General features: G+C 47.1%; 1 protein-coding gene across 1 annotated transcript in view; it reads left to right on the top strand.

The window, feature by feature from the left end:
• The first annotated feature begins 79 nt into the window (after positions 1 to 79).
• The window catches only part of ITGB5 (integrin subunit beta 5), a 119796-nt gene continuing 92285 nt past the window's right edge, over positions 80 to 27590 (top strand). Inside the window, exons 1-3 of the mRNA XM_039253040.1 lie at positions 80 to 490; positions 12507 to 12592; positions 22368 to 22572. Coding sequence (XP_039108971.1) covers positions 421 to 490; positions 12507 to 12592; positions 22368 to 22572 — 361 coding nt within the window. The 5' untranslated portion in view covers positions 80 to 420. The remainder of the gene's footprint in view (positions 491 to 12506; positions 12593 to 22367; positions 22573 to 27590) is intronic.

Here is a 27590-nt window from a genome sequence, read left to right as displayed (position 1 = left end):
TGGGGCTTGGAAGGGGGGGGAGAAGGGGAGGAGAGAAGGGGGAGGAAAGTGGAGCCTGGCGGGCGGGAGAGAGGAAGGGAAGGGGCGGAGGAGGAGGGCAGAGTGTGGCGGCGCGTCCCGGAGCCCAAGTCGCTGCCCCTGCGCGGAGCCCGCCCCTCCCCGGCCCAGAGCCGCCCGCCGGGGCCGTCCCGAGCCGCGATCCTCGGGCAGCCCCGGGACTCGGCTGCGAGCACTGCGGGAGGGATGGTGGTGGCGGGGCGCGGGCCAGCGCAGCCGCCAGCTCCTCCCGCCCGGCCAGGGGGGCTGTGAGCCGGGCATGCAGCTGCGGCCCCCGGCCCTCGGCCCCCGAGCTCCGGCCTCGGCCCCGGGCCCCCGCGGAGCCCGCCGTCCGCGCCACCGCTGAGGCCGGGCGCCCCCACCATGCCGCGGGCCCCGGCGCCCCTGTACGCCTGCCTGCTCGGGCTCTGCGCGCTGGTGCCCAGCCTCCCAGGTAAGCCGCGTCCCCCGCGGCTCAGAGAAACTTTGTCCGGCTAGGAGCCGCCCGTAGGCGGCGTGGAGGGCGGGGCGAGGGGCGCTGTCTGGGTGGGGGAGCGTCTTCTGGGGCCCCCCCAGGGGGCGAGCGGAGGCGTACCGCGGGGTCTGGGGCTCCCGAGGTGCGTGCGCCACTCCGCGCGCAGCCGGTAGCCGCCCCGGCGGGGTGTCGTCGGCCGCGGGTCAGTCCCGGGCCGAGGAGGAGTCTCCCCTTCCTGTGTAAACAGCCTTGCCCGGCTGCTGACCGGCCCGCGTGCGCCCGCGCCCACTGCGCGGGGAGGGCGGCCGCCAGCCCTGCGCGGGGACCGGGGCGCCGCGCTCCCGGGCACAAAGCGGCCCTTGTGGCCGGCCCGGGGCGGGCGGGCTGCGGGGAGGCGCCGAGTGATGCCGCCAGTGCCCTGGTCCCCAGAAGGCGAAGGGCAGCGACGGGGGCGCGAGACCCGGAGTCCTTGCTGGAGCCACGGCTACTCCGGAGGGCTTGTCTCTTGGAACTGCGGGTGCGCAGGGCCCCTAAGCGTATCCTGGAGTTTCACTGCACCCAGTTTAACGGTTCTCTTTTAAAGTTTAATTCCCTTGCTTTCTCCCGAAGCCACCGCCAAACCCGAGGGAGACCGGCGTCCCAAGCCTCAGCCCCACCTGGGACTTAGGGATCTGATTCCTTCTGCCAGGCTCTTTCCCGAGATACACACACACACACTCGCCCTGGAACATTCTCCTAACTCTGGAGGATTCTGGGGAGGAGGGCAGGAGGTGTGCGATTGCTTTGGCGCGATCCTTCCAGGGGCTGCAGGCTGTGTGAGGAGCCCTCAGTTACCTGCTTTAAGTTTTCAGAGTTGGGAGAAGAGGGATGTGGCAATTGGGAGATCCCAGAGAAAGGGTGCTCCGTTTTTGCGCGCAGGGCTGCCAGACAGATAAGCCACCCCCAACCCCTCCGAGAACAGTCAGGAAGCTCTAGCTTTTCTCCTTTCCTGGAGGAAATAATTGTGCCCTTTATTGCTTCATTCACTAGCAAGCCCGAGATACTGGATTGCTCTTGTGCCTGGCTGCCAAGGGAGAGGGCTCTGGTGCCTCGTTTACATGAAGACCTGGAGGTTTACCTGGGAGCAGGAGGAGGCTTCAGGGCAAACAAAAACTTCTTTAGGCCCTAATTCAAATTTAATGTTGTAGCAAGATATCTTTTATGGGAAAATAATCACTGTAGAGCTTGGAGTGTCCAAACACCCATCTGGTAACCAGTGCCCATCACTGATGTTTTCATGGGTCGTCCGATGGGACCCAAAGAGAAAGATGAGAGCTTGTGTCCCACTCAGGAGTTTATCTTTGTCAGTGGTCCCCCTGCCTCACAAGGACTGGCCTTTAATTTGAAATAGTATCTTATTTATTTTTGGTGGGTATAGTTGGTTTCATTTAGTCTTCTAATAATTTATAGTGATGATAGAGGGGTAGTGTTTCTTTTTGGCAAAATAAAAAATCTGGCAATCCTGTATAAATTTCCCCTCCTCATTTTCTGTTAGTTTCTTATGTTCCTTTTTTTTTTAAGTTTATTTATTTATTTTGAGAGAGAGCTCGTGAGCACACGAGTGGGGGAGGGGCAGAGAGAGAGAATCCCCAGCAGGCTCTGCACTGTCGATGCGAACCCGGTGCGGGGGCTCAAACCTACAAATGGTGAGATTGTGACCTGAGCCGAAGTCAGTCGCTTAACTGACTGAGCCACCCAGGCACACCTGTTTTGTTCTTAAAGTTCTGTGACATCCCAAAGTTGGCAACTGCTAAAGGAGATGATTTCAAGTTGCTTTACAGCTTGACCTTCTGCAATTCTAATAAAAACCCAAATGTTTCCAATTGCGAAAAACTTTTTAATATAGTGCTTTCCATTTGCATTGTGATTTCCGCTTTTCACAGTTCATATGCTGTCTTCACAGTGATCTCCATTTTCCAAATGGGCCCAAAAGGACATAGTGATTTGCTCACCCTTCCTTGTCCACTGATGGGTCTCCAAAGTTTTTTGGTCCAGTGCCCTTTGTCCTACATGATGCGGCTTAGGCAGGGAGGAAAGCATTGAGCCCTGGTGGTTTATTTCCAAGCCCTTCAGAATTCCCTTTACTGCTGCCGCCTGCTAGGGCCCAGCCAGCCTGCTGTGGGCCAGCAGAGAGAGCAGTGACGGAGCAAGCTCATCACTGGTCTCCAGACCCATCACCTCCCTCTGAGCCCTGGAGCCTCCTCAAGGTTAGAAGAGACTGACTCATATTTGTGTGGTTTCTCCCAGTGTTGCTGAGCCAGCTTCAAACAGAATTTGAAACAGTTTTTCTTTTCCTTCCCTTTTCTTCTTTTTTTTTTTTTTTCTTGAAGCACCACAGGTACTTTTCCCAGAGCTTGTTTCTGTCTTGCTCCTAGGAACATGAAAGAAAAACCTTCATTGCCCAGTGAAACAAAGAGGTGACCTGCGGGGGGCCATGCCTGCCCGGGTGTCCCTAGACCCGTGGCCAAGTTGCCCGTCTGTTGTTTTCACTACACTACCATCCCTGTGCGTAATCCAGCAGGAAACAGACTTTTAATTTAAGAGGACTCATTTCAAACACGTCTCTGGCAGGTTGACAAGCCCCCCTATTCAGAGTTACCTCCTGCTCTCCTTATCCCAGGGCCAAGTGCCTCCGGACAGGACTTGAGAACATGGTCTTCCCACAAAACCAGGGAGGGGTTTCTCTGGGGTGAGGCCTTCGCTCCCTGAGAGGAAAGGGGAGGAGTGTGGTATTGATCCTGCTGCGGGACCGGAGTCCTGTTAGTCCTGTTTGCTGGCATAGTTTATTAGAAAACAAAGTCCTATGTACCTTTAGTGAATGCCTGCCAGTTAGAATGCTCCCGTGCTCTGTTCAGTGGGCTCCTGCTGACCGTGCCCTCCCCTCCGCCCCATGTTTCATGGCCTGTGAGGGGGCTGCTGGGGTTCGGCCTTGGGCCTGCAGCTCTCTTCAGGTGACCAGGCCTCGGTTTAGAAATAACGGGGCAGCGAAATACAAACAGAGGGCTTGGTCTGGAGACCGCTGTTTACCCTCCGTATTTACATTTTCGCTCCATCATCCTTGAATCAGGGGGGCGGGGGGCTTTTTATAAAGGGGATTGAGGCAGAAGAGGGCAGGGTCTAATTAGCTCTAATTAGTATTCTCCTCCTGCTTGTTCTCCGTGCTTATTTAGCTACTGAGGCAACGGAGAATTAAAATATCTAAATAGTTGGCAAAAGGCTTTTTGTGCCCGCCTGCCCTGGTAACTAGTTTCCCTTCTCGAGCCGGCTCATGGAAATACTCTGAAAAGTTTTCACGATATCAGTAATGTGGAACAATTACACACTGCTTAAGTAATAGTGTCCTTTTCACGTGGCAGTGTGCAGCTGGGTTAGTGGGGGGTGGGGGGTGTCTCTTTTCACAGGTGTTTTCTGTTGGCTGGGGGTGAGGCTCCAGAAAGCCCACTGCTACAGTTTGCTTTCTTTCCACTTGGAATGGGATTCATGGCCTTTATAAATGTAAAGGAACACGTTATTTATAGGCACCCATTTGTGCGCGAGGCTTCTTCTTGCTTCTGTTGAACGCAGGGTTTGATTCCTGGGCCACCTGGTGACAAGTTTGCTCATCGGCAGGCCTTGACACATCCCCTGTGGTGGAGGCCAGAGGGGCAGGTAGTGAGGCCTGCCCCCCTGACTGGGTTCCCTCCCTCACCCCCTTCCCCTAACAGCACCAGACTTTCTCCGAGATGCTCTCTCGTCTCGTACAGCCAGGGCTTGCTCCTGTCCTTGTCCCCTTTACCTGTCCTCAGCTCACTCAGAGTGATTCTCTTAGAGCTCAAGTCAGATCATGCCACTCTGCCTAAAACACCCCAGTGGCTTCCAGGAGGCCTGACTGTGTGCCGCCAGGCCTCTCCGTGGACTCTCACTTCCCGACTTTATTTTTCTCAGCACTCCCCCTGGCGCACTTGGCTCCCCCTGTTCTTCTGGCTCGCTGCCCATGCTGCACAGCGGGCCCTTCTCTGGGCCTGGGGTACTGTCCCCCCAGATACCTGCAGGGCACGCTGCCTCCACCCTGCAGCCCTTTCTCGATGGTTTCCTGCTGAGCAAATTGTCCCTGGCCACTCTCAACTAAACCTCCTGCCCCTCATCCCTCCTGCCTCTTTTCATAGTTTTGCTCCTCAGCTCTCATCGTCATCCCCTGTACTTACGGATCTTGTTTGCTGTCAGCGCCCTTTCCCCTCAACTCGCAACGAGGATTCTCCCCCAAGCAGAAGCACTTGAGGGAGTTCCGCCGATTTTATTTATCACTGTGCCCTCTGTGCCTAGGATATTGCCTGAATCATATTTGTTGAATGGATGGATGAGCTTGAGTCTTGGTTGAGTGTGTGTGTGTGCACACGGGACTAGGTGAGGATAAGGGGTCGGGGGACTTGTTCCATCCTTGGCTCTTTGCTGCCTTCTGTAAGTAGTTTCGAGATCAGGGACTGTGCACATAGCTTACTAGTAGGAAGCATTCTGGGAGAGAGAGAACCCATTCGAATGTGTCAAGAGTTTTTGAGCTGGAATAGGTGATAGAGGTCACGTACTGCACCCCCCGAATTGTTGGCATGAGAATGCTGAGGCCTGGGAGGAGTAAGTGGCTTGCCCAACGTCACATAGCCAGTAAGTGGCAGAACCGGGGCTTGGATCTTTCGTGCGCAGGACAGCCTCTCCTCTTCCCCTCCTCTGTGAAGCCTACTCTGCATCCTTCCCGTAGGTGGAATTGGCTTCCCCTTCCTTCGCTCCCATAGCACATTCTAATAGACTAGGGGTGCCTGGGTGGTGCAGTTGGTTAAGCGTCCGACTTCAGCTCAGGTCATGATCTCACAGTTCATGGGTTCGAGCCCTGCATCGGGCTCTGTGCTGAGAGCTAGCTAAGAGCCTGGAGCCTGTTTCAGATTCTGTGTCTCCCTCTCTCTGACCCTCTCCTACTCACGCTGCCTCTCTCTCTCTCCCTCAGAAAAAAAAAAAAAAAAGACTAGGGGCGGGGTGTCTCCCTCCTGCTACATGGCAAATTGCTCAGACCTTATTTACCTTTAGGTTCCTAATACAGCCACAGTGGATCCCATCTCCTGCCCCCACCCCACTACCCCATGGTTTCAGTGGTCTTTAAAAAAACCCTTAATTTTCTAAAAATGTAAATCAGTTTTAGATTTACAAGAAAATTGAGAAGATACTACAGAAAGTTCCTATATACCTCACGCCCAGTTTCCCTGTTATTAGCATCTTACCTTATTATGGTATGTATTTTACAACTAATCAGTCACATTGATACATTATTATTAACTACAGTTCATACTTTATTTTATTTAAAAAAATTTTTAAATAAGCTCCAGGCCCACTTAAAAAAAAAACTTGAACTCATGACCCTGAAGTCATGAGTCATATACTCTACTGATGGAGCCAGTCAAGCACCCCTGAAGTTCATACTTCAGTCAGATTTCTTTAGTTTTTACCCAATGTACCTTTTCTGTTCTAGGATCCCATTCAGAATGCCACATAAATTGAGTTGTCATATCTCAGGGTCCTTTCAACTGTGACAGTTTCTCAGTCTTCTCTCATTGTTGATGACCTTGACAGTTAACAGAATTTTTGTTTATGTTTATTAATTTTTGAGAGACAGAGTGAGAGTGGGGGAGGGGCAGAGAGAGAGGGAGAGACGGAATCTGAAGCAGGCTCCAGGCTCTCTGAGCTGTCAGCACAGAGCCGGATGTAGGGCTTGAAACTCACAAGTGGTAAGATCATGACCTGAGCCAAAGTCAGACGCTCAGCCAACTAAGCCCTACCTAGGCATCCTGATGACCTTGACAATTTCGAGGAGTTATTTTACAGATTTTCTGATGTTTCTCCTCACGATTAGACTGGAGTTATGGTTTTTGGAGGAGGCCATAGAGGTAATCAATTGCCTTTTTAGAAATTATTTTTTGAAGAGGTAATAGTCACCTGATTTTTTTTTAATAGTATAACAGTTGTACAGTAAGAAGTATGTTTTCCATTTTCATTGGCCATCAGTCTAGCATATTGCCCTGACCCCTTCCCTCACACATTATCCCTGTTAGGTTTCTTGTGTACCCAGAGTATTTTCTATATGTATGTTACAAATATCCCTCCCCGGGGGCCCCTGGGTGGCTCAGTCGGTTAGGCCTCTGGCTCTTGATTTTGGCTCAGGTCACGATCTTGCGGTTTGTGAGTCCAAGCCCTGCATTAGGCTCTGCGCTGACAGTACTGCTTGGGATTCTCTGTCTCCCTCTCTCTCTCTGCCCCTCCCCTGCTCGCTCTCGCTCTCTCTCTCTCTCTCTCTGTCAAAATGGATAAATAAAAAAAATGATAAAAACCCAAATATTCCTCCCCTGTGTTTGTTGAAAGACAGCTCTATACACACTGTTGTATGTCTTGCCTTTTACTTGCAGCTTAACAACACATCAAGGTAAGCTTCCTATCAGTATATAGGGAGCATGCAGATTCTTGTTTTAGACTGCATATTGTATGCAAACATATGAATTTATGTTTTAAAAATACAAGTCATATCTGTCAAGCGGTTGTTCTGCAGATGTATGATGTTCAGAAAGGCAGCCTGAGATGGAAACTGACTGAGATAGGGCCTTCCTAGGGCATATTTACAGTTCATGATAACACCTTTGGACCAATGATTAGTTGCTAGATTTTATACCAGAAACATTTTGTCTATTGTGTGAGAAGTGTGGGGGGCGTGGTTCAGGCTATGGGGCGAGGCTCTCCATTGTTGCCACTTTTTAAAAAAGGAAACAACAATAATGACATGTCTTTGTTTTCTGTTGTCTTGACAACAGTGACTAAAATGTAATTTAGGGTCACGAGAAGCGCGCTTCTTGCCTGAATCATGAAGATGGCACACATGTTAACTGTTCTGAATATTATGGTCTGTTGCTGTTCATGTGCTTCCTAGGGTGAGTGTACACCCTATAGACTCATGATGCTTTTCCCAGTATCCCAGCTGAATAGTGTCATGTCCTGTCTCCCCCTGATGGTATAGGGTTATTCCAGCCTGGTACTCACTTCTGCTAACCCACTGAGTGTTTTGGATCAGGAAATTCCACCTGCTGGCTGTGTGCTTTAGTAGGTGTTGTCTGACCTTGGACATGTGGGGAAGGCAGAAATGGGGTGAGGCTGCACGGAGAGAGGCTGGCAGGAAGCCACTACAGGAGTCTAGACTCAGTGCAGAGGGCCTGGCTTGGGCATTGTGGGGCTGGAGGGGGCTGGCAGGAAGGGCTGGATTAAAAGAAACATTTCATACATCTTGAAGGAATGATTGACCGGACATGGTAGCTGCCTGGATATGATTGATGAAAGAGAGGGGTGAGTCAATGAGTTTCGGAAGGAGAGCATATTTTTAGATTATGGTTTGCAGTAAACCCCGGCTTTGGGGGTGTTAAGGGCTGTAGGCAGTTGCAGTTGAACTGGAAACAGTCACGATGTAAACCAAGAAAAGATGTGGCCATCGTCTGGGCCACTAGTGCCTATTTCCATGACCTAGACACAACCCTCTGACATTTGTGAACTCTAGCTGTTTAGCTTTTTATTCATTGCTTCCGTCCTTTCAAAATGCTGTTGGTGCTGAGTGACTCATCCAGCCAGATCCAAACTCTGAAATATTAATAGGTGTAGAGAGGAGAAATGCCAAAGGGAAGAAGTCTGGCCCTGTGGTGGGTGTCAGCACACAACCTATGCTTTTGGTTCCTGGAGTGCCTGTCTGCTCCCTGTTACCTTCACACTGAACTCCCAGGGAACAAGGCTCATTCATCTCTGTATTTCTAGCATCCCCCAGAGCTTAGTGCATGCTTCGTGCAGGCTTTCTTGAATTTGAATTTGTCCCAGGAACCTAATTTTAGAAGAATCGTTTTGAGCGCAGTACAACTACTTTACTGTTGCATGTGAATATGCAATAATAATAGACTCAATTAGTAAAGCAGGACAACACATATTTTACAGTTGTTCAGTATGTTTTCATAGCAGATGTCTATCCCATCCTTTGAGCCTCTTCAGTATGACGTCCAAGCTCCTGTAGGCTGGCAAAGCAGAAGACCATAGCCCAGCCTGTCTGGGTCAGCACTGAGGAGCCCTTACTTCCCTGAGCCCACGACCCTCCACCCAACTTCCTAAAGCTCAGTGATGAATGAGGCCCTGGCATTTAGAAAGTGGTCTTTGTGAATTTCTGTGCATCGAAGCAGAGACACAAATAAGACAGCTGACCTCAAATTCCTTTCTGATTGAGGGCCTGTTATAGATCTCCTCGAGAGGACCCCAGAGCTCACTGGTCACGCAGCCCTGAGTCTGGGCTGGGTCAGGGATTGCCAGGCAGGTCCCCGATATGGGCACTTGTTAGCCAGCCCCCCTTCTGACCTCTTTCTGACAGACTGGGCGCCTTGTATCAAGTCACGGACTCTTGTCTTCTCATGTTTTCATCTCTAAAATGAGCTGACTTGACCAGCTCGTTTTAAAACAGTTCTAGCTCTGAGGGTCTGCAAGTCCCATGATTTTATGGAAATGATTTTCTGTGTCAAAGGAGATTGTATGCCACAAGGACCTGAATTTTTTTGTTAATGAACATTTATTTAGTTCTGATAGGGGGAGGGGCAGAGAAAGGGACACAGAGGCTCAGCCAAGCAGGCCTTATGCTGTGAGCACAGGACTGTATGAACCAAGAGCCCATGAACCGTGAGATCACGAGCCCATCAACCATGAGATCATGACCTGAGCCAAAATCAAGAGTCACCGCTGAACTGGCCGAGCCACCCCGGGTGCCTCAAGGGCCTGAATTCGTACTTGATAAGGAGAGCAGGGGGAAAGTCACTTTCATTCTGGATTTGATGCCCTCACCCCCCGTTTGAGTTTCTGATGCGTAAGGAGATTTGACCACAAAGTCTAACTGGCATTTTGAAACTTTTCCTGCCTACGTTTTTTTTTTAAAGTCCTCAAGCGAGTGGATTAACTTAAAATGAGAAAGGAACTTGTCAGTGCAAGCAGGAGGCAGGCAGGCCCCAATTCCCATTGGCTGGACTCAGAGACCTTCTTGCTTAGCGTTTGGACCTGTGAAGAGCTCTTCTTGCTGAAATGAGGTTATGCATGGTACCTGGTCCCAGCTTGTTTCTCCAGCAAAATGTGTTCTGAGTCCTGGGCTCAGACCCAGGAGGTCCTGTTGTAGGCCTGGCAGTGAGATCGGAGTCCCCCAGCTCTGTGGGTGTGGCGGGGGCCCAGCAAGATGGCTGGTGGTGTCCGGGAGCCTAGAGTGCAGCATCAGGGTCTCTGCCTGGGGGAAAGCACCTGACTTCACTCTCTCGGGGCCTCCAGAGCCGCTCCTCCTTTCTTCCCAGCATCCCTGGTCCTACTACTGTCTCCTTCCTTCTGTCCCAGTGGCCATTCTGATCCCAGATGGTATTTGTTCCCTGTAGTGTCCCTCATGGTGACTAAGTATAGCTCCCTGTGTCGATTTCTGTTGATTTGCTGCTAGTGGCAAACGAGAAGCAGGGAGTTAAAACTAGCAAATTGGGGAAATGCTAGAGTTTCAAGATGTCTTACAGTAGTTGTTTTTATGGTGTTTCATGGAGTTCCCTATATTTCTCCTCCACTTTCCCTTTTAGTCTTTTCTGGCTGTTGCCCCCCTTACAGTTGGATCCTTCTTTCTAGGGCTGGTGGCCATGTGTTTCTCTTTTTTTCCATCAGTTCAGTGGATATTCTCTCCTCTTGAAATTCAAGGCAATGACCAGGAGAGACCAGGGGGCCCTTTGTGCTAAGAGGGCTGCGTAGAGCCATGTTCATTCAGAGAAATACCAATGTGTTCTGCTCTTGGTCAAGAGAACCGTGTCCTTGATGTTTCTGAGAAGAAGGAAAAGAAAAGGGTGATAAATTTCACCGCAGATACCTGTGCTCCTGGCAAGGTTGAGGAAGGGTGGGTGTGGGTGTGGGGTAGGGAGTTGAAGGGGCAGTGGATTTAACTTCACCACTATAGTTCAGCCCCCCTCAGGAGACCCCTCACCAGATTAATGGGAGAGAAGGGATTGGCTTTGGTTTGAAATAAGTAAGCTCTACAGTGATAAAGAAGTTTCCTTCTAATCTTAGTTTCTGATTTTTTTTTTTTTTTTACATCAGGGATGGGTTTTGATTTTGGGCAAATGCCTTTTTATTACCCAGTGAGGGGATGATATGGTTTTTCTTAATTGACCTAATAGTAGGTATACTGAATTAATGGATTTTATCTTAACCCAACATTGTATTCCTGGGTACATGCTCGCTCTCGTGCTCTCACTCTCTCTCTCTCCCTCTCTCTCTCTCATATTCACTTGCTCTTCTTTTTAAAGACCGGATTCTTTTTTAAAATTAATTTATTTTGATAGAGAGAGAGTCTATGCACATGCATGTGCAAGCAGGGGAGGGGCAGAGAGAGGGAGAGAGAAAGAGAAAATCCCAAGCAGGCTCCGCACTGTCAGCACCAAGCCCAGCGCAGGGCTGGATCTCCTGAACCTGTGAGATCATGACTTGAGCTGAAACCAAGAGTCAGTCACTTAACCGACTGAGCTACCCCAGGATTCTTTTAAAATTTTACTTAATTACTAAAAAAAGTTTTTAATTTATATTTATTTTTGAGAGAGAGACAGAGAGAGCGCGCGCACGTGAGTTGGGGAGGGGCAGAGAGAGAGGGAGACACAGAATCCAAAGCAGGCTCCAGGCTCTGAACTGTCAGCACAGAGCCCAATGCAGGGCTTGAACTCATGAACCATGACATCATGACCTGAGCCGAAGCCGGATGCTGAACTGACTGAGCCACCCAGGTGCCCCTTTATATATTTATTTTTAAATAAATTCTCTATGGGACTCAAACTCACCACCCCAAGATCAAGCAAGAGTCATAGGCTCTACAGACTGAACCAGCCAAGTGCCCCCTCCTTGGGTACATTCTTTAAAGATTCTTCTGGCTTTTTTTTGGTGCACTGTGGATTTGGTGTGATAGTACTTGATTTAAGGTTTTCTTTTCTTGGGTACCTGGGTGACTTATGAGTTCGAACCCCGTATCAGGCTCTGTGTAGGCAGCTCAAAGTCTGGAGACTGCTTTTGATTCTGTATCTCCCTCTGTCTCTGCCCCTCCCCTGCTTGCACTCTTGTCTCTCTGTCTCTCTCAAAAATAAATGAACATTAAAACAAATTAAAAAGATTCTCTTTTCTTATGCATGAAAGAGAGAAATCTGTTCTTTTTTCTTTTTTAAAAAATTAATTAATTAATTAATTTTAGAGAGAGAGTAAGAGTGAGTGGGGGAAGGGCAGATAGAAATGGAGAGAGAGAATCCCAAGCAGGTTCCCCACTGTGAGCGCAGAGCCCTGTTCAGGGCTTGAACTCATGAATTGTGAGATCATGACCTGAGCCAAAATCAAGAGTCAGATGCTTAACTGACTGAACCACCCGGGTGCCCCTCTTTTTTCTTTTTAAAAAAGATTTTATTTTTATTTTTAAGTCCTCTCTGTGGTCAGTGTAGGGATCGAACCTACAGCCCTGAGATCAAGAGTTGGATGCACTTCCGACCGAGCCAGCCAGGCACCTCTGATCTTTTTTTTTCTTCTTCTTCTTTTTGTACTATTTCTTCTCGTCATTTTGGTGGACTGAGTGTAATGAGTCCTTCGGTGAGGAAGGGCCTCCTGTGTGATGGGGCTGGAAATCCAGGCGGGTCCTGCAGAAGAAATGGGAGTTGCTGACGCAAGCGGGCACGCTTGCTGAGTGCTACAAAAACGGTCAACATTTAGCTGCAACCAATGAGCCATAACCTGTGATTAGTGCTGGGGCCGGTACCATTCAGCCTTACCCGAGCTCCCTGTTAAAAAAAGAAAATGATTCCCCCTCCCATCCCATGCAAAAGCCTCATCAATCAGGTTTATGGCCAGGAACTAATTGGTGAATCTTTATCTTTCTTTGAAGGTCTTAACATATGCACTAGTGGAAGTGCCACGTCGTGTGAAGAATGTCTGTTAATCCACCCGAAATGCGCCTGGTGCTTCAAAGAGGTATGTGGCGGGGGAAGGGGTGGGGATGAAGGGGGCCGGCTACCCCGTGGCACACAAGTTGACTGTGCAGAAAATTCTGCAGACTGTGTCTTCCTCTTTTTTCTAGGGCATTTATAACATGGGTCTTCAGATAGTGTTGAGTGTTTTCACCCTATTTTAGGAAGGCAAGGCCTTCCTTCCCTTTTGTAGGGAAGCCAGTTATGACCCTTGTAGGGTTTTCTGCTCTTTGGTAAAAGATGTGAGCATGTGAAGTGAGTTGTTGTGTAACAGTTCCGAACCTACGTGGGTGGGGGGCACGTTGGTGGAGGCCAGTCATTTTCATGGGGCTGGTCTGAGGAGGAGGATTATGAGTCGGCCTTTATGGAATAATTAGAAACAATGGTTGCTGTTTCTTCCAGCCCTGTAAGAAAGGTTATAAGTTCAGAAAGATGTCAGGCATCCTGCTTTCACAAGGTGGTGCAGATATCAGAGCTTGGTGGACTCATTAGCAAATGATCTGTTTCGAAAATTCCCATCTTGAAGGACATTTCTGGGCCACTTTTCAAAGCTATTGTTGGAGGCACAGGGCACAAACCCTCTTTGCACAAGCACCCTGTCGAGGTTATTTTTTAAAGAAGCTAAGCCTTGCCGCCTTGCCCTGGCTGAGTCACTGCAGTCAGTGCATGGGGCCTGTCAGGAGGACAAGGGAGGGCTCCTGGGAGCCGTACTTCTTCACCGTGATACAGCTTCAGAGGCCTAGGGATTGGTTTCATCCCTAGGTTTCATGAATTGGTTTCATTCATTCATTAATGGCTGCATCCATTGGTTTCACGTGGTCGTGCGGGGGTCCTCATGAGGTACTGCACACCTTTTACATGGTATCCCCAGCCCTCTCAACAGCTCTGTCAGGTAGGCAGTAATACAACCATTTTACTGATGAAAATTGAAGGCTCAGAGAGGTGAAGCAGCTTTTTCAAGACCATGTGCTGTGCCAAAGCTGCCTTCTTGGACTTGTGAGCCCATGCTCTTTCCTCTAGGCCACTTGGCCTCTCGTGTGTGACCTCTCTAGAATTTTTTTTTAGTAGAGAGTAAGATTACTAAATAAAGTATTCCAACCCCAATAAGTTTATCCCAAGAAATCTTCCCGATGTATGAATGTTCATTGTGTTTGTGCTTAATTGTGGTGTGTTTATTATGAACTTCCTTTAAAACCTTTCACTGGTACCCTATGAGTTGATGGAGAAATCCAAGTTCCCTGGCCCCTGCCTGCCTCCCTGCCATCATCCCATCCTTTGGTCAGAGGGAACTACCTAAAGATCCCTAGGGAGCCCTGCTGATGGATGCCCTCATAGTTTTTCCTGGGCTGCTCCTTCTCCTAGAAGGGCCCTCATGACTTCCCCCCTTTTCCCGACCAACATTTGTCTTTGGATTTTCAAGAATCAGTTCAAGACTCCTCTCCTCTATGAAGACTTTAACAATTTTCCCAGACACATCCGTCCACCTATCCATCCCTTAGTCCATCCATGCCATTTGACGTGAGAATGTTACCTTTCTCTTCCCGAATGTTGGGGCAGGGGTTTTATCTGTGTTCTTCATTGCTGGATCCCCAGTACCCAAAGTATTAACCTGGCCCACAGTCATTGCTCAATAAATATTGACTAAGGGCTTTCACTGGATTGCTACTGATTGAATATCTGCATGTGCAGGCCATGACTACCTCTTTGTCTCCCCATATTCCGTACTTCATTGATAGCACTTACAACCTTTTATTGTTATTTGTTTTCAGGCCGGTTATTGACTAACTCCTCTTCTTGAAAATCTAAACTATGTCTTACTCATCTTGGCCTCTCCACATTCAACCAAGAATCTGGCAGAAATTCATATTTGATAAAAGAGGTAGACTTAAACAACATGTCGTTAGAAAAGAAAAGTTTAAATCTCAATTTTGCCATTCTTTCCTCCCAGTTTCTTGATATGTACAATGAAGGTGGCAGTTCCCACCCTCCAGTGTAACTGGGGGTAGAGAATGAGGTCAGGGCATGAGAGGGCTTATGAATGGGACTGCTAATTAACAGAATGAGTGTCATCTAGCACACTGCTTCTGTCATCGATGATACTTTCTAGGAAATATAGGCAGTGGGACCTAGAAGCCAAGGTCATTCGTCTCCTTTAGGTTTCTTTCCTTCCTCGTGCTAGAACTTCCATGAGTCTGAAGTCCCGATAGTGATACAGTGATATCACTATAGTGGTAGCAAATGACATTCTCTCATGGAGTATGTCATCGTCCCAGCCCATTGGGTTCCCTGTGTTTAGATGGAGCTTCAGTCTTGGCTGAAGAACTCCTCATTTTTGTAGGGGGGTGAACTGCCCCCAGGGCCGGAGTGTGTTTTAGGGGGCTGAGTTTGGAGAGTTGAAGAATAGTTTTTGATCAGCCTCTGCCCTTTAGCAAGACAGAGTAAGTGAGGCTGAGTGCCTTCCTAACCATACATCCTGGAACGTCATCAAAGAGGTAACGTATCTGCCAAGGGCGTGTGATGTGTGTACACCGAGGGCTGGTGCCTAATGCACAGCCAGGGAGGGCCAGGTTCCTAGCCAGTGTGTTCATGTGGATTCTGATCCACCATCTGCCTTGTCGTTGCACACCAGCACAGATTAATCTCAGAACATGCTCCACGGAGACTCCTCTGCTCTTAGTCTCACTGTGCTTTCTGATTTCACTTGAGGTGGAGTGGGGATCCTTACTCCCCATTTAACATTCCCTGTGACCTAATTCCACTTCCTCTACCCAGCCTGCCCTCCCATTACTATATTATATTCTCCTACACGTATCGAGTTTGAGTCTGCCCTTGTCTGGCCGCTACTCAGCACCTCATGCTGGTTCTCTACCCAGTTCTGCTGCATTGCCTCTTTTGGGTTTTTTTTAAAGATTTTATTTTGTTTATTTTTTTTAAACATTTTTATTTCTTATTGAAAGACAGAGACAGAGCATGTGCATGGGAGGGGCAGAGAGAGGGGGAGCTACAGAATCTGAAGGAGGCTCTGGGCTCTGAGATGTGAGCAGAGAACTCGATGCGGGGCTCGAACTCACAAACTGCAAGATCATGACCTGAGCCAAAGTTTAACACTTAACCAACTGAGCCGCTCAGGTGCCCCTAAGATTTTATTTTTAAATAATCGCTATATCCAATATGGGGCTTGAACTCACAACCCTGAGATCAAGAGTCACACACTTTACTGACTGAGATATCCAGCATGGCCTTGTTAACCCTGCTCTCATGTCTTTGTTTTCTTTGTTTTTGTTTTGTTTTTGAGAGAAAGAGGCAGAGCGAGAGGCAGGGAGAGAGAATCCCAAGCAGGTGCCAACAGCACAGAGCCTGACATGGGGCTCGAACTCATGAACCGTGAAATCAAGAGTGGGATGCTTAACCGACCGAGCCCCTCAGGTGCCCCTCTTGTCTTTGTTTCCTAATGCAGTTTACTGGTGGCTTCAGACTCATCACCCTCTGGCTTCCAGACCAGAATTGCTAGGCTTTCTTGTACTCTGAGACCAGGAGTGTAGGAGGCTGCCTGTCCTCACCTGTTCCCACCGCACATCTCAGCCCCTGTCCCTAACACTTGGTGATACCCCCTTGGCTCCTGCTTCTCAACCAGCATGAACACTTACGGGGCTATTTGTACTGCATAGGATAAAACACACAACAAACTCTGGCAGCGTATTATCCATTTTGTCTGTCCTTTTTTTTTAAGTGGAAATTTGCCCCTGATCTAAGATTGTAAGTTTCACAACCCAGTTAGCTGTGAAGAGGAATTTGCAGGGTGTGTGTGCACGCGCGCTTTCATGGCAAGGCCCCAGGCAGCCTGCATTGTTTCTGTGCACACTTTCTTGCCTATGACCCAGTCACATCACTTTGCCTACGTGCAGTGAGAACCAGGAGACCGGATCTAGCTGTGTGTGTGCCCCGGAGGACCCTGTGCACGAGCAGAGTGTGCTCGGAGCAGGAAGGCCGGTGGGGCTTGCGGGAGGATGGTGGTCTGGGAGAAGCGGACTGGGCTGATGCACCCAGGCCCCCCATGAGGATAGAAAGCAGAGTTGGTGGGTGTGGAGACAAAGACAGGCTAGGAGATGCGCACAGGGCTGGGGACATGGGGAGGCTGCAGGGCACGACGGCGAGGCACCTTGTGTCCACGGCCCGTGCAGGTTGCTGAGAAACCAGGAGGAGAACCAGGGAAGCAAGGTCTCTGGCCTGTGGTGTTTCGATGGGTGGAAACAGGGTTGGCCGTGGAAGAAGGCTGGGGAAGCCTGGGCTGGGGTGGAGGACCTTTGCTGTGAAGGTAGACCTGGAGAGGCAGAAATGAAGGGTCAGTAGGGCTGGGGGCAGAAAAATGAGGAAGGGGACTTTTTAGAACTGGGGAAACAAGACAGGTTGAGTGGACCTTCTGGGGAAAGTATGGTGGCCGGTGTACAGATGAGACATTGCCTGTGTTTTCCTTTGAGTTGGGAGAAAGTGAAGGGAAAAAAAAATGAGCATTCACTCCAGCTCACAATAAAATATAGATTCTTTGAGAGAACAGCTCTTTGTGGTCATGAAAGGAATAAGCTTAGCCTGCTGTGGATGCTTCATAAATATCTGTTCAGTGAATTAAATGAACCGCCTGAGAGCTGATGGAGGGGTTTCCCCATCCCCCAGCAGAGGGAACATGTGCTAGTATGTTGCTCATGCACAGACTTCGGTTTGCGTGGCTTGCCTTCTCGCCTCTCTGCCCCCCACACCCACGAGGCTTCTGGGAGCTGGCCTGGCCCTGCCTTATCCCAGGGAAAAGGCCAGCCTCAGAGGGAGGCCAGCTTCCCACCTGTGCCCACTTCTGTGCTCTCTGCCTGTTCACAAGTTTCCTTCTTCCCTCTTCATCCCAGATGTTGGGATTTCTGCCTCTTTCCTGCCCAGGTTCTTCTTCTCCCAGGGCCTGCAGTTTCTTAGCTCACCCACCCCTACTGTTTCAGAAACAAATTTAAAAACTCCGCCTTTCCCCCCAAACCACCACCCACATCTTTTTAGTTTCAGCCTTCAACCGGAGTAGGCAGGATAGCGTGCAGGTAAGGGAACGACTGGTATGACACAATCAGTGGAACCTCAATGAACCCCACCACGCTGGCCTTCACTGCAGGGAGAGGGATTTGGGTGAGCAAAATGTGGGGGAGTTAGGTGTTAACAATGTTACAACAGACAGTGGGGGTTATTGTATCTTCCACATGGTAGGTGATGGAGGGAGTGAAGAGGAGCAAGTTAAAACAACTTGCTAAGGCCAATGTGGTAACAGATTAAAAGGGATCTAAATTTGGAGCACTTCCTCTTCTTTATATCATCACATAGTGACTAAAAGCCATAAAAGATGTTTCAAGTTCCTGTTCCCATTCTGTTGCTTCTTTTGGAAGTTTGCCTGTAATGCAGTTTCCTTTTATGAGTCCTTGGAGGGTTGATGGATACATTTCTGGAGACCATGGACAGATGTTTCCTCCAAGAACTGAAACTTCTAGCAGGGAGCATTGGGAGCATCTGCAACAGTTGAGCTGTGCCCAACTAGAAGCCCTTCCTGAAGCTAGTTTCCATTTTTCCAAGTTGAGGTGAAGTCCCCCTTCTCCTTCCATACCTGTGTTTCTGCATAAGAGAGAATATTTATTCTTTAAGTTTGATAGATGGCAAGAAGCTGTGTGCATTGGGGATAGCAAGGAAATACTATATTCAGAGGGATGGAATCTGTGGACCCAGAGTTAAGTTTCCTGCTCCAGAATTCAGCCATGGCCTTGTTTAAGATGGAAGGTAGGTGATGCAAAGAGCACTGGGGTTGAGGCAACTGAGGCCGGATGAACTTGAATTTTTCGGGTGAAGTTTGGCGTGAACTTTGGCATGTGGGCCTCTGATCCCTCATCCATAGCTAGGAGGGGCTGGCATCAGTGGTGCATTTCCCTTGGAACTTGCTGTATTCTGACACTTGGAGAGGTTCCAAATGTCCAGCCTCTGGAATCTGAAGGCTCTTAGCACATCAGATAGCGGGATGTCATTCATGTGAGGAGGATTTTTCTCAATCACGAGTCTTCCTTTACTTTAGGGGTTTATGATTTGGAGCATCTGCATTCATAGAATTGGAGCTTAAAATGGAGATATTGAGACATTTCCTTTTATTTATAATGTTTGCATATCTGGAAGGTTATAACCACTACAGTATATGCCCCCTGATCTCTGTGATTTTAGGTCCCTGTCTTTATTTTATTTTTAAAATTTGTTTATATTTTTTTTTTTTGTTTTGAGAGAGAGCGCATGAGCAAGGGAGGGGCAGAGAGAGAGAGGGAGGGAGAGAATCCCAAGTAGGCTCTGCGCTGCCATTGTGGATCCCAGTGCGGGGCTTGATCCCATGAACCGTGAGATCATGACCTGAGCTGAAATCAAGAGTCGAACGCTTAACTGACTGAGCCACCCAGGCGCCCCAAGGTCCTTGTCTTTAAATATGCGTCTGTTTTCATTCAAAATTAAACTATCTAGAATAGAACTCAGCACTCCTGTGGGGCCTGCAGCACTCTGTCCTGTGCTTGGCCAGCAAGAACTTATGGCTGGAAATTAGTTGTGACTATTTTCAGAAGACTGTGCCAGATGGACCTTCAACTACTGTGGGAATCCCACCACTGGGGTAGCTGCCTTACTGTTAAAAGGTGCTTCAGACCTGCTAAGCTCAAGAGGTGCCTCAGGTGGTATCCTTGAGGCCTTGGAGCCCTGGGACAATGACAAGACTCAAATACACATAATGATGTCTCAAAGGCTGTTGAATGCATCAGTGAAGCCATTGGGCCTGCCCCAAGTAACAAGACACTGAACTTTGTGAAATAGGAGAAGGTTGACACTGAGGCTAAGTCTAAATTTGGCACAGGTGCTGTAGTAGGGTGTCCCTTGCTGTGTGTGCAGCTGTAGCTACTGAGAAGGGGGCTCTCTGTCTTGTCCCATTTCTGACTTGGTTGGCTGAAGTCACCTTGCAAGTTTTGTTTTGTTTTTATAGTAAACTCTATGCCCATCGTGGGGCTTGAACTCACAATCCTTAGATCAAGAGTCACGTGCTCGGCCTGGGGGCACCTGGGTGGCTCAGTTGGTTAAGAGTCACGTGCTCTACCAACTGAGTCAGCCAGGTGCCCCATGAGTTGCCATTTTAATATAGTCATTGGTAGTTCTCCTACTGGCAACCAGGTGACAATACAAAGGTCGATGGCCCTCCGTTGGCAAACTTGCAGGAAGCCATGTGCACTGTAGTGGAGGTTTACCACGACCTCAAAGAATATTATCAAGGAGACATAAGCTGCTACCAGTGAGGTGCATAAAGCGAGCCTTGCTCCTAACATCCTAGAGATTAATGAAGTCTCAGAGCCTCTAGAGTACAGTTGGGAAAGCCAGATCCACAGATAAGTCTGTAATTGGAATGGGTGGGGCTGTTGGGTCTAGGAAGGATGACCTGGACATTAAGGCTGCTGATGATCCTAGCAGGTACATCTTCCCTGGCCAGCAGGTGGCCCTGTACAAGTTCTCCATCAAGGACTGGTAGTGCCTGTCAAAAATCTTTTGAGCAGGATGACCGGGAAGCTTGGGTGAAGTTCACTGCTAGTGCAGGTGTCTGGGTCATAGGGCATGGTCTTGATGACCAAGCCTAAGTGAATTGCCGAGGCTGCGGATTAGGAATCATGCAACAACCTCCTGCAGGAGGCAGGTTGGCTTTGTGACCTAGGCTGTTTTAGAATGCAGGCTGCTCCGGATCAGTGGGAGGGGTGTCAGGTCTTCCCATCACTCGGGGGAGACCAAAGCTGCTTTCATTACCAACCTGATGGCAGACTTTTGCACTGGACAGCTCCAGACGGTGCACCTTGACAATCAGAACTGGGCCAAGCACAACCAGCTTGTCAGAATTGGAGAAGCTGGCAGGAAGGCCCAGTATGTCAGCAAGAAGTTCAGAAATTCTTGCCAAGTAGGCTCGGAGCAGGCGAGCCCCTGAGCCCTTCCAGCTCTGGACAGCCAATTAGACCTCTGCTGCAGACAGCTCAGGACAGCAGACCTCTCCCTTCCCCCATCCCTGTGCTTTTGTGCTGCTTCGTTAGAATTCCTTCATCAGAGCCAAACTTGGCCATGTCGAACCCAGTTTGGGAAGCCTAGCTTTGAAATCCTGTATAATTTCAAGGATCATTACTTTAAGCTAGAATAATTATTTTTCTCACCTGTTCCACAGTGTCTGGAGCCACTTATACTTACAGTACCAGCCCTGAGGTTGACAGGCAAGATCCCAAGGGTTCAATATACAAAATTAAAAAAAAATTGAATTATAAAACAACAACAAAATCATAGAGGCCCAGAACAACACATCTGGTTTTACTTATATAAAAACACTGCAAATTCTTCTTGACTTCTTGGTTTTGAATCTTGTGAAGGCTCTAATAGACACTGAGTAGCCCTGGGGTATCCTAGAGCATGGTGGAGGGCGCATCCTCTGAGTGTCTGTGCTTCTGCCAGCAGTCTGGCTCCTAACACAGTGGTCAGGTCACTTGGATCATCTGAGGCTTTCTGACAAAATGTTACAGAGGGGAAGGGAAGAGTTCAGCATTGTAACTCCTCCAGCTATTACAAGGATTATCTAGTCCAGCACTGACATTCGACCAGCTGGTGGAGGTGGTCTTATTTTTTACATCCGTCAGTGAAAGGGCGTGCCCTTACTGCAAAATGATGAATACTTATAAGTACCATATTTTATAACAGAGTATATTATTTAATTTTATTTAATGTTTAAAAATATTTACTTCTGAGAGAGAGAGAGAGACAGGGTGAGCAGGGGAGGGTCAGAGAGAGAGGGAGATACAGAATCTGAAGCAAGCTCCCAGCTCTGAGCTACCTGTCAGCACAGAGCCCGATGCAGGGCTCGAACCCACGAACCATGAGATCATGACCTGAGCCGAAATTGGATGCTTAACTGCCTGAGCCACCCAGGTGCCCCTATTATTTCATGTGTTTTGAATCCCAAAGCAGATATGCTTTTATTTTCTTATTTTTTTCCCTCAGTATAAATGTTTTGAACTGTTTTTCTGGTCTTTAGAGTTTTGAATGACTGTATATGGAGATGATATGCCATGTTTTTCTTACGGTTTGGGGATTTGGGTTTATAAGGTCATGCTATTCTAAATAACACTGCAAAATGTATCGTCTTATAAAGTTTCCCCTTCTGATTGATTTCTTGTGATAAATTCCTAGGAGTGGACCCCCGGGTCAAAGGGCACAGTGGTTCATTGCCATGTTGTCTAACAGAATGACTGTGTAATGTACAGTGCCTGCACAGTAGATGAATGGAACTCATTAGAAGATGAGTTAAAAGTTAACTCTTAATTGCCTGAATGGCTACTTGTCCACTTATATAGCATCTTGTAAAATTTTTCAGTTGTGTAACTGACCATTTCAGTTACTTTCCTCTGGCTGATCATGTAGACACATGCATTTTTTTTTTCAGGAGAATTTTGACTATTATAAGAAACGTGAAATGAAACTGTTTTATTATGCTTTTACAGTTTACAAAGTGCTTTCATATCCAGCACATTAATTAACCCTTGTAATTCTCGGTGAGGCATATTGGAGTCTACGCTATCATTTTTACTGCTTTCAAACGATGAAAACGGAGTGTGGAGGGTTTCAGGTCTACTAGATGGTGATGGGTCTACGACCCGAGGTGCTCCGGAAAGACAGCCTGATCACCTTGTGCTCTCCTTCTCTGTTTCTGCACCTAGGACTTCGGCAGCCTGCGCTCTGTCATCTCCCGGTGTGACTTGGAAGCAAACCTGATCAGAAATGGCTGCGGAGGCGAGTTCGAGAGCCCAGCCAGCAGCACCCGGGTCCTACGGAACCTGCCCCTCAGCAGCAAGGGCTCCAGTCCCACGAGCTCGGATGTCATTCAGATGACACCCCAGGAGGTTGCCCTGAGCCTGCGGCCTGGTGAGTGCCCTCTGATGGGGCATATTAATGACAGGAAGCTCAGCCCGGGCAGGCTGAGAGCAGAGCCCATAGTGGGAAATGGCCAGGTGTGGCCCAGACTCCAGAAAGCAGAGTCCAAGGCCCCTGTGGATAGATGGGCATCTTTGCTATTTTTTTAATTGCGTAAAATGTATATAACAGAAAATTCAACATGTTAGCCACTATAAAGTATATAGTTCAGTGGCATTAAGTACATTCATTCACCATGTTGTCTAGGTAGCACCACCATCTGTTTCTAGAACTTTTCATTACCCCAGCCTGAAACTCTGTGCCCATTAAACATGAATTCTGGATTCTACCCCCGCTCTCACCCCTGGCAGCCACCACTCTAGGTGCTACTCGAGGTGCCCCACATAAGTGGACTCATATGATATTTTTCCTCTTGTGTCGGGCTTGTTTTACTCAGAAAATGTCTACAGGGTTCATCCATATTGTAGCACGTGTCAGAATCTGCTTCCTTTTTAAGGCTGAATGAAACTCCATTGTACGTGTATGGTGCATTCTGTTTGTCCATTCATCCACCCGTGGACACTTGAGTTGCTTCTACTTTTTGGCTATTATAAATAATGTTACTGCATTTTATGGCAGGATACTGGTAGGTTTACTCCCTAGTTAACGCAAGTTTCTCAGGACAGTGCTGCTTCCAGGAAAAAGTATGTTTTCTTGTCAGCAAATTCCATTTGAGTCCATGGCGTTCTGAAGGGACAAACTTTCAGAGTAGAGGTGTTTTGTCTTATGACCCTAGAGCCCCTGCAAGCCCTAGAATTGATGATGTGAAGAAAGTAACAATTTTGCATACCTACTATGTGCCAAGTACTTGGGTGACTCTAAGGTAGATAATACCATAAAGAGAGACCCGCTCAAGGTCTCCCGCTTAGAAATGGTCTCTGAGTCAGCTCCAGGTTTGCAACTACAAAACTCCCGTTTTTTTCTAGTTTACCACTTTTGTTATATGTTATTCTACATAGTAGAATTGTTATGATGTCCAAGAGTGGATATGCACATGTCTAAATTAGGGAAGTATCACATTATCAAGAGAAGATAGCTTATTTCCAAATTCCTTTGATTTTTAGTATTTTTTCTATTTCATTGGCAATAAGTATTTATAGAGGGTTTATATAGACCTCAGGGTTGCTTGGAGCCAGTGGCAAGAATCATGGATGTGGTTGACCATCCTGGGTTCTAGCTCTGGCTCTGTCCCTAGCTCAGAGGGCATGGGCAGGTTAGCCCACCTCTTAGCATCTCAAGGTCTTTGTCACCTTCATTTCTCACAGCCACGTTCTGAGGCTTAAATGAGACTTTGTGTAAATATATTATAATTTTTTTTTGAGAGAGAGAGAAATCACAAGTGGGGCAGGGGCAGAGAGAGAGGGAGACACAGAATCTGAAGCAGGTTCCAAGCTCTGAGCTGTCAGCACAGAGCCCGATATGGGGTTCAAACCCACAAACTGTGAGATGATGACCTGAACAGATATTGGCAGCTTAACTGACTGAGCCACCCCGGTGCTCCTAAATACATTTTAAAAAGTGAAAATTAGCATTATTTTCAAAGAGTAGTGGCCAACGGTGTAGATTCTGGAGTCGGTCAGGTCTGGGTTTGAATCTTGCTTCTCCGTGTATCAGATATGGATTTAGCCCAGCACCACCATCATAAGTACTTACTTATGTTTGCTTTTGTTGCTGACATCCTATATTTAAGAATGTTTTTCTTCTGCCTCTTGAATTGTCTTGGAAATAGGAACAAAAGAAGGGTGTATGTGGTCCTGCTACGTAGAGAGGCACAATCTACTTGATCACCAGGGATTAGTGTGGGGATTAGTTGAGGCTGCTATTTTTATAAGTCTGCTCTAAGTGACACTTGGCCTTTTTGTCTGGTGAGGTACCACACTGAGAGAGAGAAGGAAGGGGGCTCTTGTAGAGCTGGGTGAAGGGGCAGAGAATAGTCAGCTGAGGCTTTATGTGGGCAGCTATTTGATGATGTGCTCTGGGTTAAAATAACTCATCTCTTTATGTGAAGACAGGCTCAGGGTCAGGGGCTGTGACCCAGAAGGAGATGTAGGAATTGTGGTAGAGTATTAAGATATTAGAACATTGTGTAGGATAGGAGTGGCTAGCAGTTAATTTGAATGATGTGTCTTTTTTTATTTCATTATGCTATAAATGTAACTTAAAGGAAATTCTTGAAAAGTCCACTTTAATGCAATATTACTTTTCATTTTTACTAGATCCTTGTCTCTATTCTTGTGTTTATGTTTTTCATATACGTATAATGTATTTATAATCATGTGCTGTCCCCAGTAATTAACAAAGAACAAAATTCATACCTCCAAACGAGTTTATAGTTTCAGGGTCATCAACAAGGGAGGTTTTTAACTTACTTTTTTTCAACTCGTCATTTAGAATTGGTCTCAGAACCTGTGCTTTTCTAAGAAGTATTTTCCTTCACAGTGGCAAATGCTTGTTCCTCAGGGCAGATTTAGTTTAGGAAGAAGTTGGAAGTCACACAAAGCTGGAGACATTACAGGATTAATTCTCCTTAAAATCAGAGTTAAGGTATGACTCTGAGGCAGAGAGACCATTGTTTGATTTGACTTCTCAACTGGCTTTTCAGCACCTCCCAAAGAGGAGTTAAAGAAGTGAGTTGAGTGAAGGTAGCCTCCTTGGGCAAAGTTTTCTTGGCAGTATATTTATGCACAGCACTGATTTATGCACAAAACACAGTGTATGCTCAATTAAAGAAGAAAGGAGTCCGTCTTACTTTGATATGCTTGTTGATAGGACGCCAAGTCATCACATATTTAAGACATGTATTATTTTGCCTATTGAATTTGTCTTGGACATAAGAAACAAAAGGGTGTTTGGGGCCCTGCTGGACCTCCAGGGATTAGGGCTGAGATTAGTTGAGCCTGCTGATGTTAGCAGTCGGGGTAGAGTCTCATCTCCTGCTCAGCGTTATGATACAGTTTCCGGTGTTGGAAATAAAAGGGAAAGCATGATCCTTTTTTTTTTTTTTAATACAAAATCATGATGTGGATGCTGTGGGTGAGCTCTGATTGTGTGTGTGGTGATAGAGAGCCCATTTCTGGGAGGTCAAGGTGATGGAGGGGCTGCCGAACTGTGAGGATGTTTGTCTGCAGAGATGAACAGTTGGAGGAGATCTGATGAAAATATGAATTCCTAAAGGTCTAGAACCTTGTGACTATATTTCTCAAATATAGAAACACCTGAAGCCAATGAAGCCTCTTAAAATCTTGAAGATTTTAATATTTTTACAGAGAAGTACAGGCCGGCCCCAGATATTTCTTTATTTGGGGGAAGAAGAGAATGCTATGTTGCAGTCAGCAACATTCAGTTTACCAAGTGCATAGTTAACCTCAAGTTAATTACCCCCTGACTCTGGAGCAGCCCTTCAGATATAGTGGTTGGTTCCATTATTTATTTTTAAAAATGTTTTTTTTTGTCTCTTCCCTCGCATAGATATTTGCTGAGTGAAGTGTAACCCTTTGCCAGCCTTATACCAGACTAATCGAAGGCAAGCCTTAGCATAATATAAGTATTGTTGTTCCAGGGGAAGCCTGGGGGAACGAAAGGAAAATTTTCCTCTCTTTAGAACTTTTCATTTTGTTTTACTTTTTTTAAAAGTTAAAATGTGATTCCCATACGGTAGAAGTCACCATTTTATTATCTTAGTTTTGTGTTTTTAAATAATCTTTTTAAAGTTTTTTAGTTTTTTAAGTAATCTGTACACCTAACATGGGGCTTGAATTCATGACCCCAAAATCAAGAGTTGCACACTCTTCTGAGTGAGCTGGCCAGATACCCCAAGTTACCATTTTAAAGTATACAATTCAGGGCGCCTGGGTGGCTCAGTCGGTTAAGCGTCTGACTTCAGCTCAGATCATGATCTCATGGTTTGTGGGTTCGAGCCCCACATCAGGCTCTGTGCTGATAGCTCAGAGCCTGGAGCCTGCTTCGGATTCTGTGTCTCCCTCCCTCTCTCTCTGCCCTTGCCCAGCTCATGCTCTGTCTCTCTCTCAAAAATGAAAAAAAAAAAAAAACATTAAAAAATTTTTAAAAATATAAAGTATACAGTTCAGTGATTTGTAGTATATTTGCGCATTGTGCAATCATCACCATAGTCTCGTTCCAGAATATCTTCCTCACCTCAAAAAGAAAACTTGTATGCATTAATGGTCCCACATTATCTTTTCCCTCCTTGCCATGTTCAGGTCCCAGCAACCACTAATCTACTTCCTATTTCTATGTTTTTCCTTATTCTGGACATTGTTCTCCCTTTTTTTATTATTATTATTATTATTTTGGAGAGAGAGGAAGAGTGTGAGTTGGGGAGAGGGGGCAGAGGGAGAGAGAGAGAGAATCCTAAGTAGGCTTCATGCTTAGCACTGAGTCTGATGCAGGGCTTGATCCCATGACCCTGGAATCACGACCTGAGCTGAAGTCAAGAGTGGGACACTCAACCGAGTCACCCAGGTGTCCTTATTCTGGACATTATATATAAATCATAGGGTATATGGCTTTTTATGTCTGGCTCCTTTTACTTTGCAAAATATCTTCAAGATTCATTGATGTTGTAGCATTTATCAAGACTTCTTTCCTTTTTTATGGCCAGATAATATTCCATTTGTCTTTACAGATATACCACATTTTAGCTGAATACTGGGGCTGATTTCACTTTGGGACAATCATGACTAATGCTACTGTAAAAATTCATGCACAAGTTTTTGTTTGGACATGTGTTTTCAATCATCTTGAGTACATCGCTAGGAGTAGAACTGCTAGGTCATATGGTAAATTCTATGTTTAACTTTTTGAGGAACTGCCAACCTTTAAGCAAGAGTTTGTGTAAACACAGGATCATGTTTTCCATTTTGTTTCCAGTCCTGGAAACTGTATGTAAGGATAACAATCTTAAAAAATTCTTAACAAAGGACATAAACTTTGGAATAAAGGTTATTGAA

Source organism: Hyaena hyaena, unplaced genomic scaffold (assembly GCF_003009895.1).
Source record: "Hyaena hyaena isolate Hyena2069 unplaced genomic scaffold, ASM300989v1 scaffold_434, whole genome shotgun sequence".
Taxonomy (NCBI): Eukaryota; Metazoa; Chordata; class Mammalia; order Carnivora; family Hyaenidae; genus Hyaena; species Hyaena hyaena.
The sequence above is the reverse complement of the archived record's forward strand: the minus strand, read 5'-3'. Positions and strand labels throughout refer to the sequence as shown.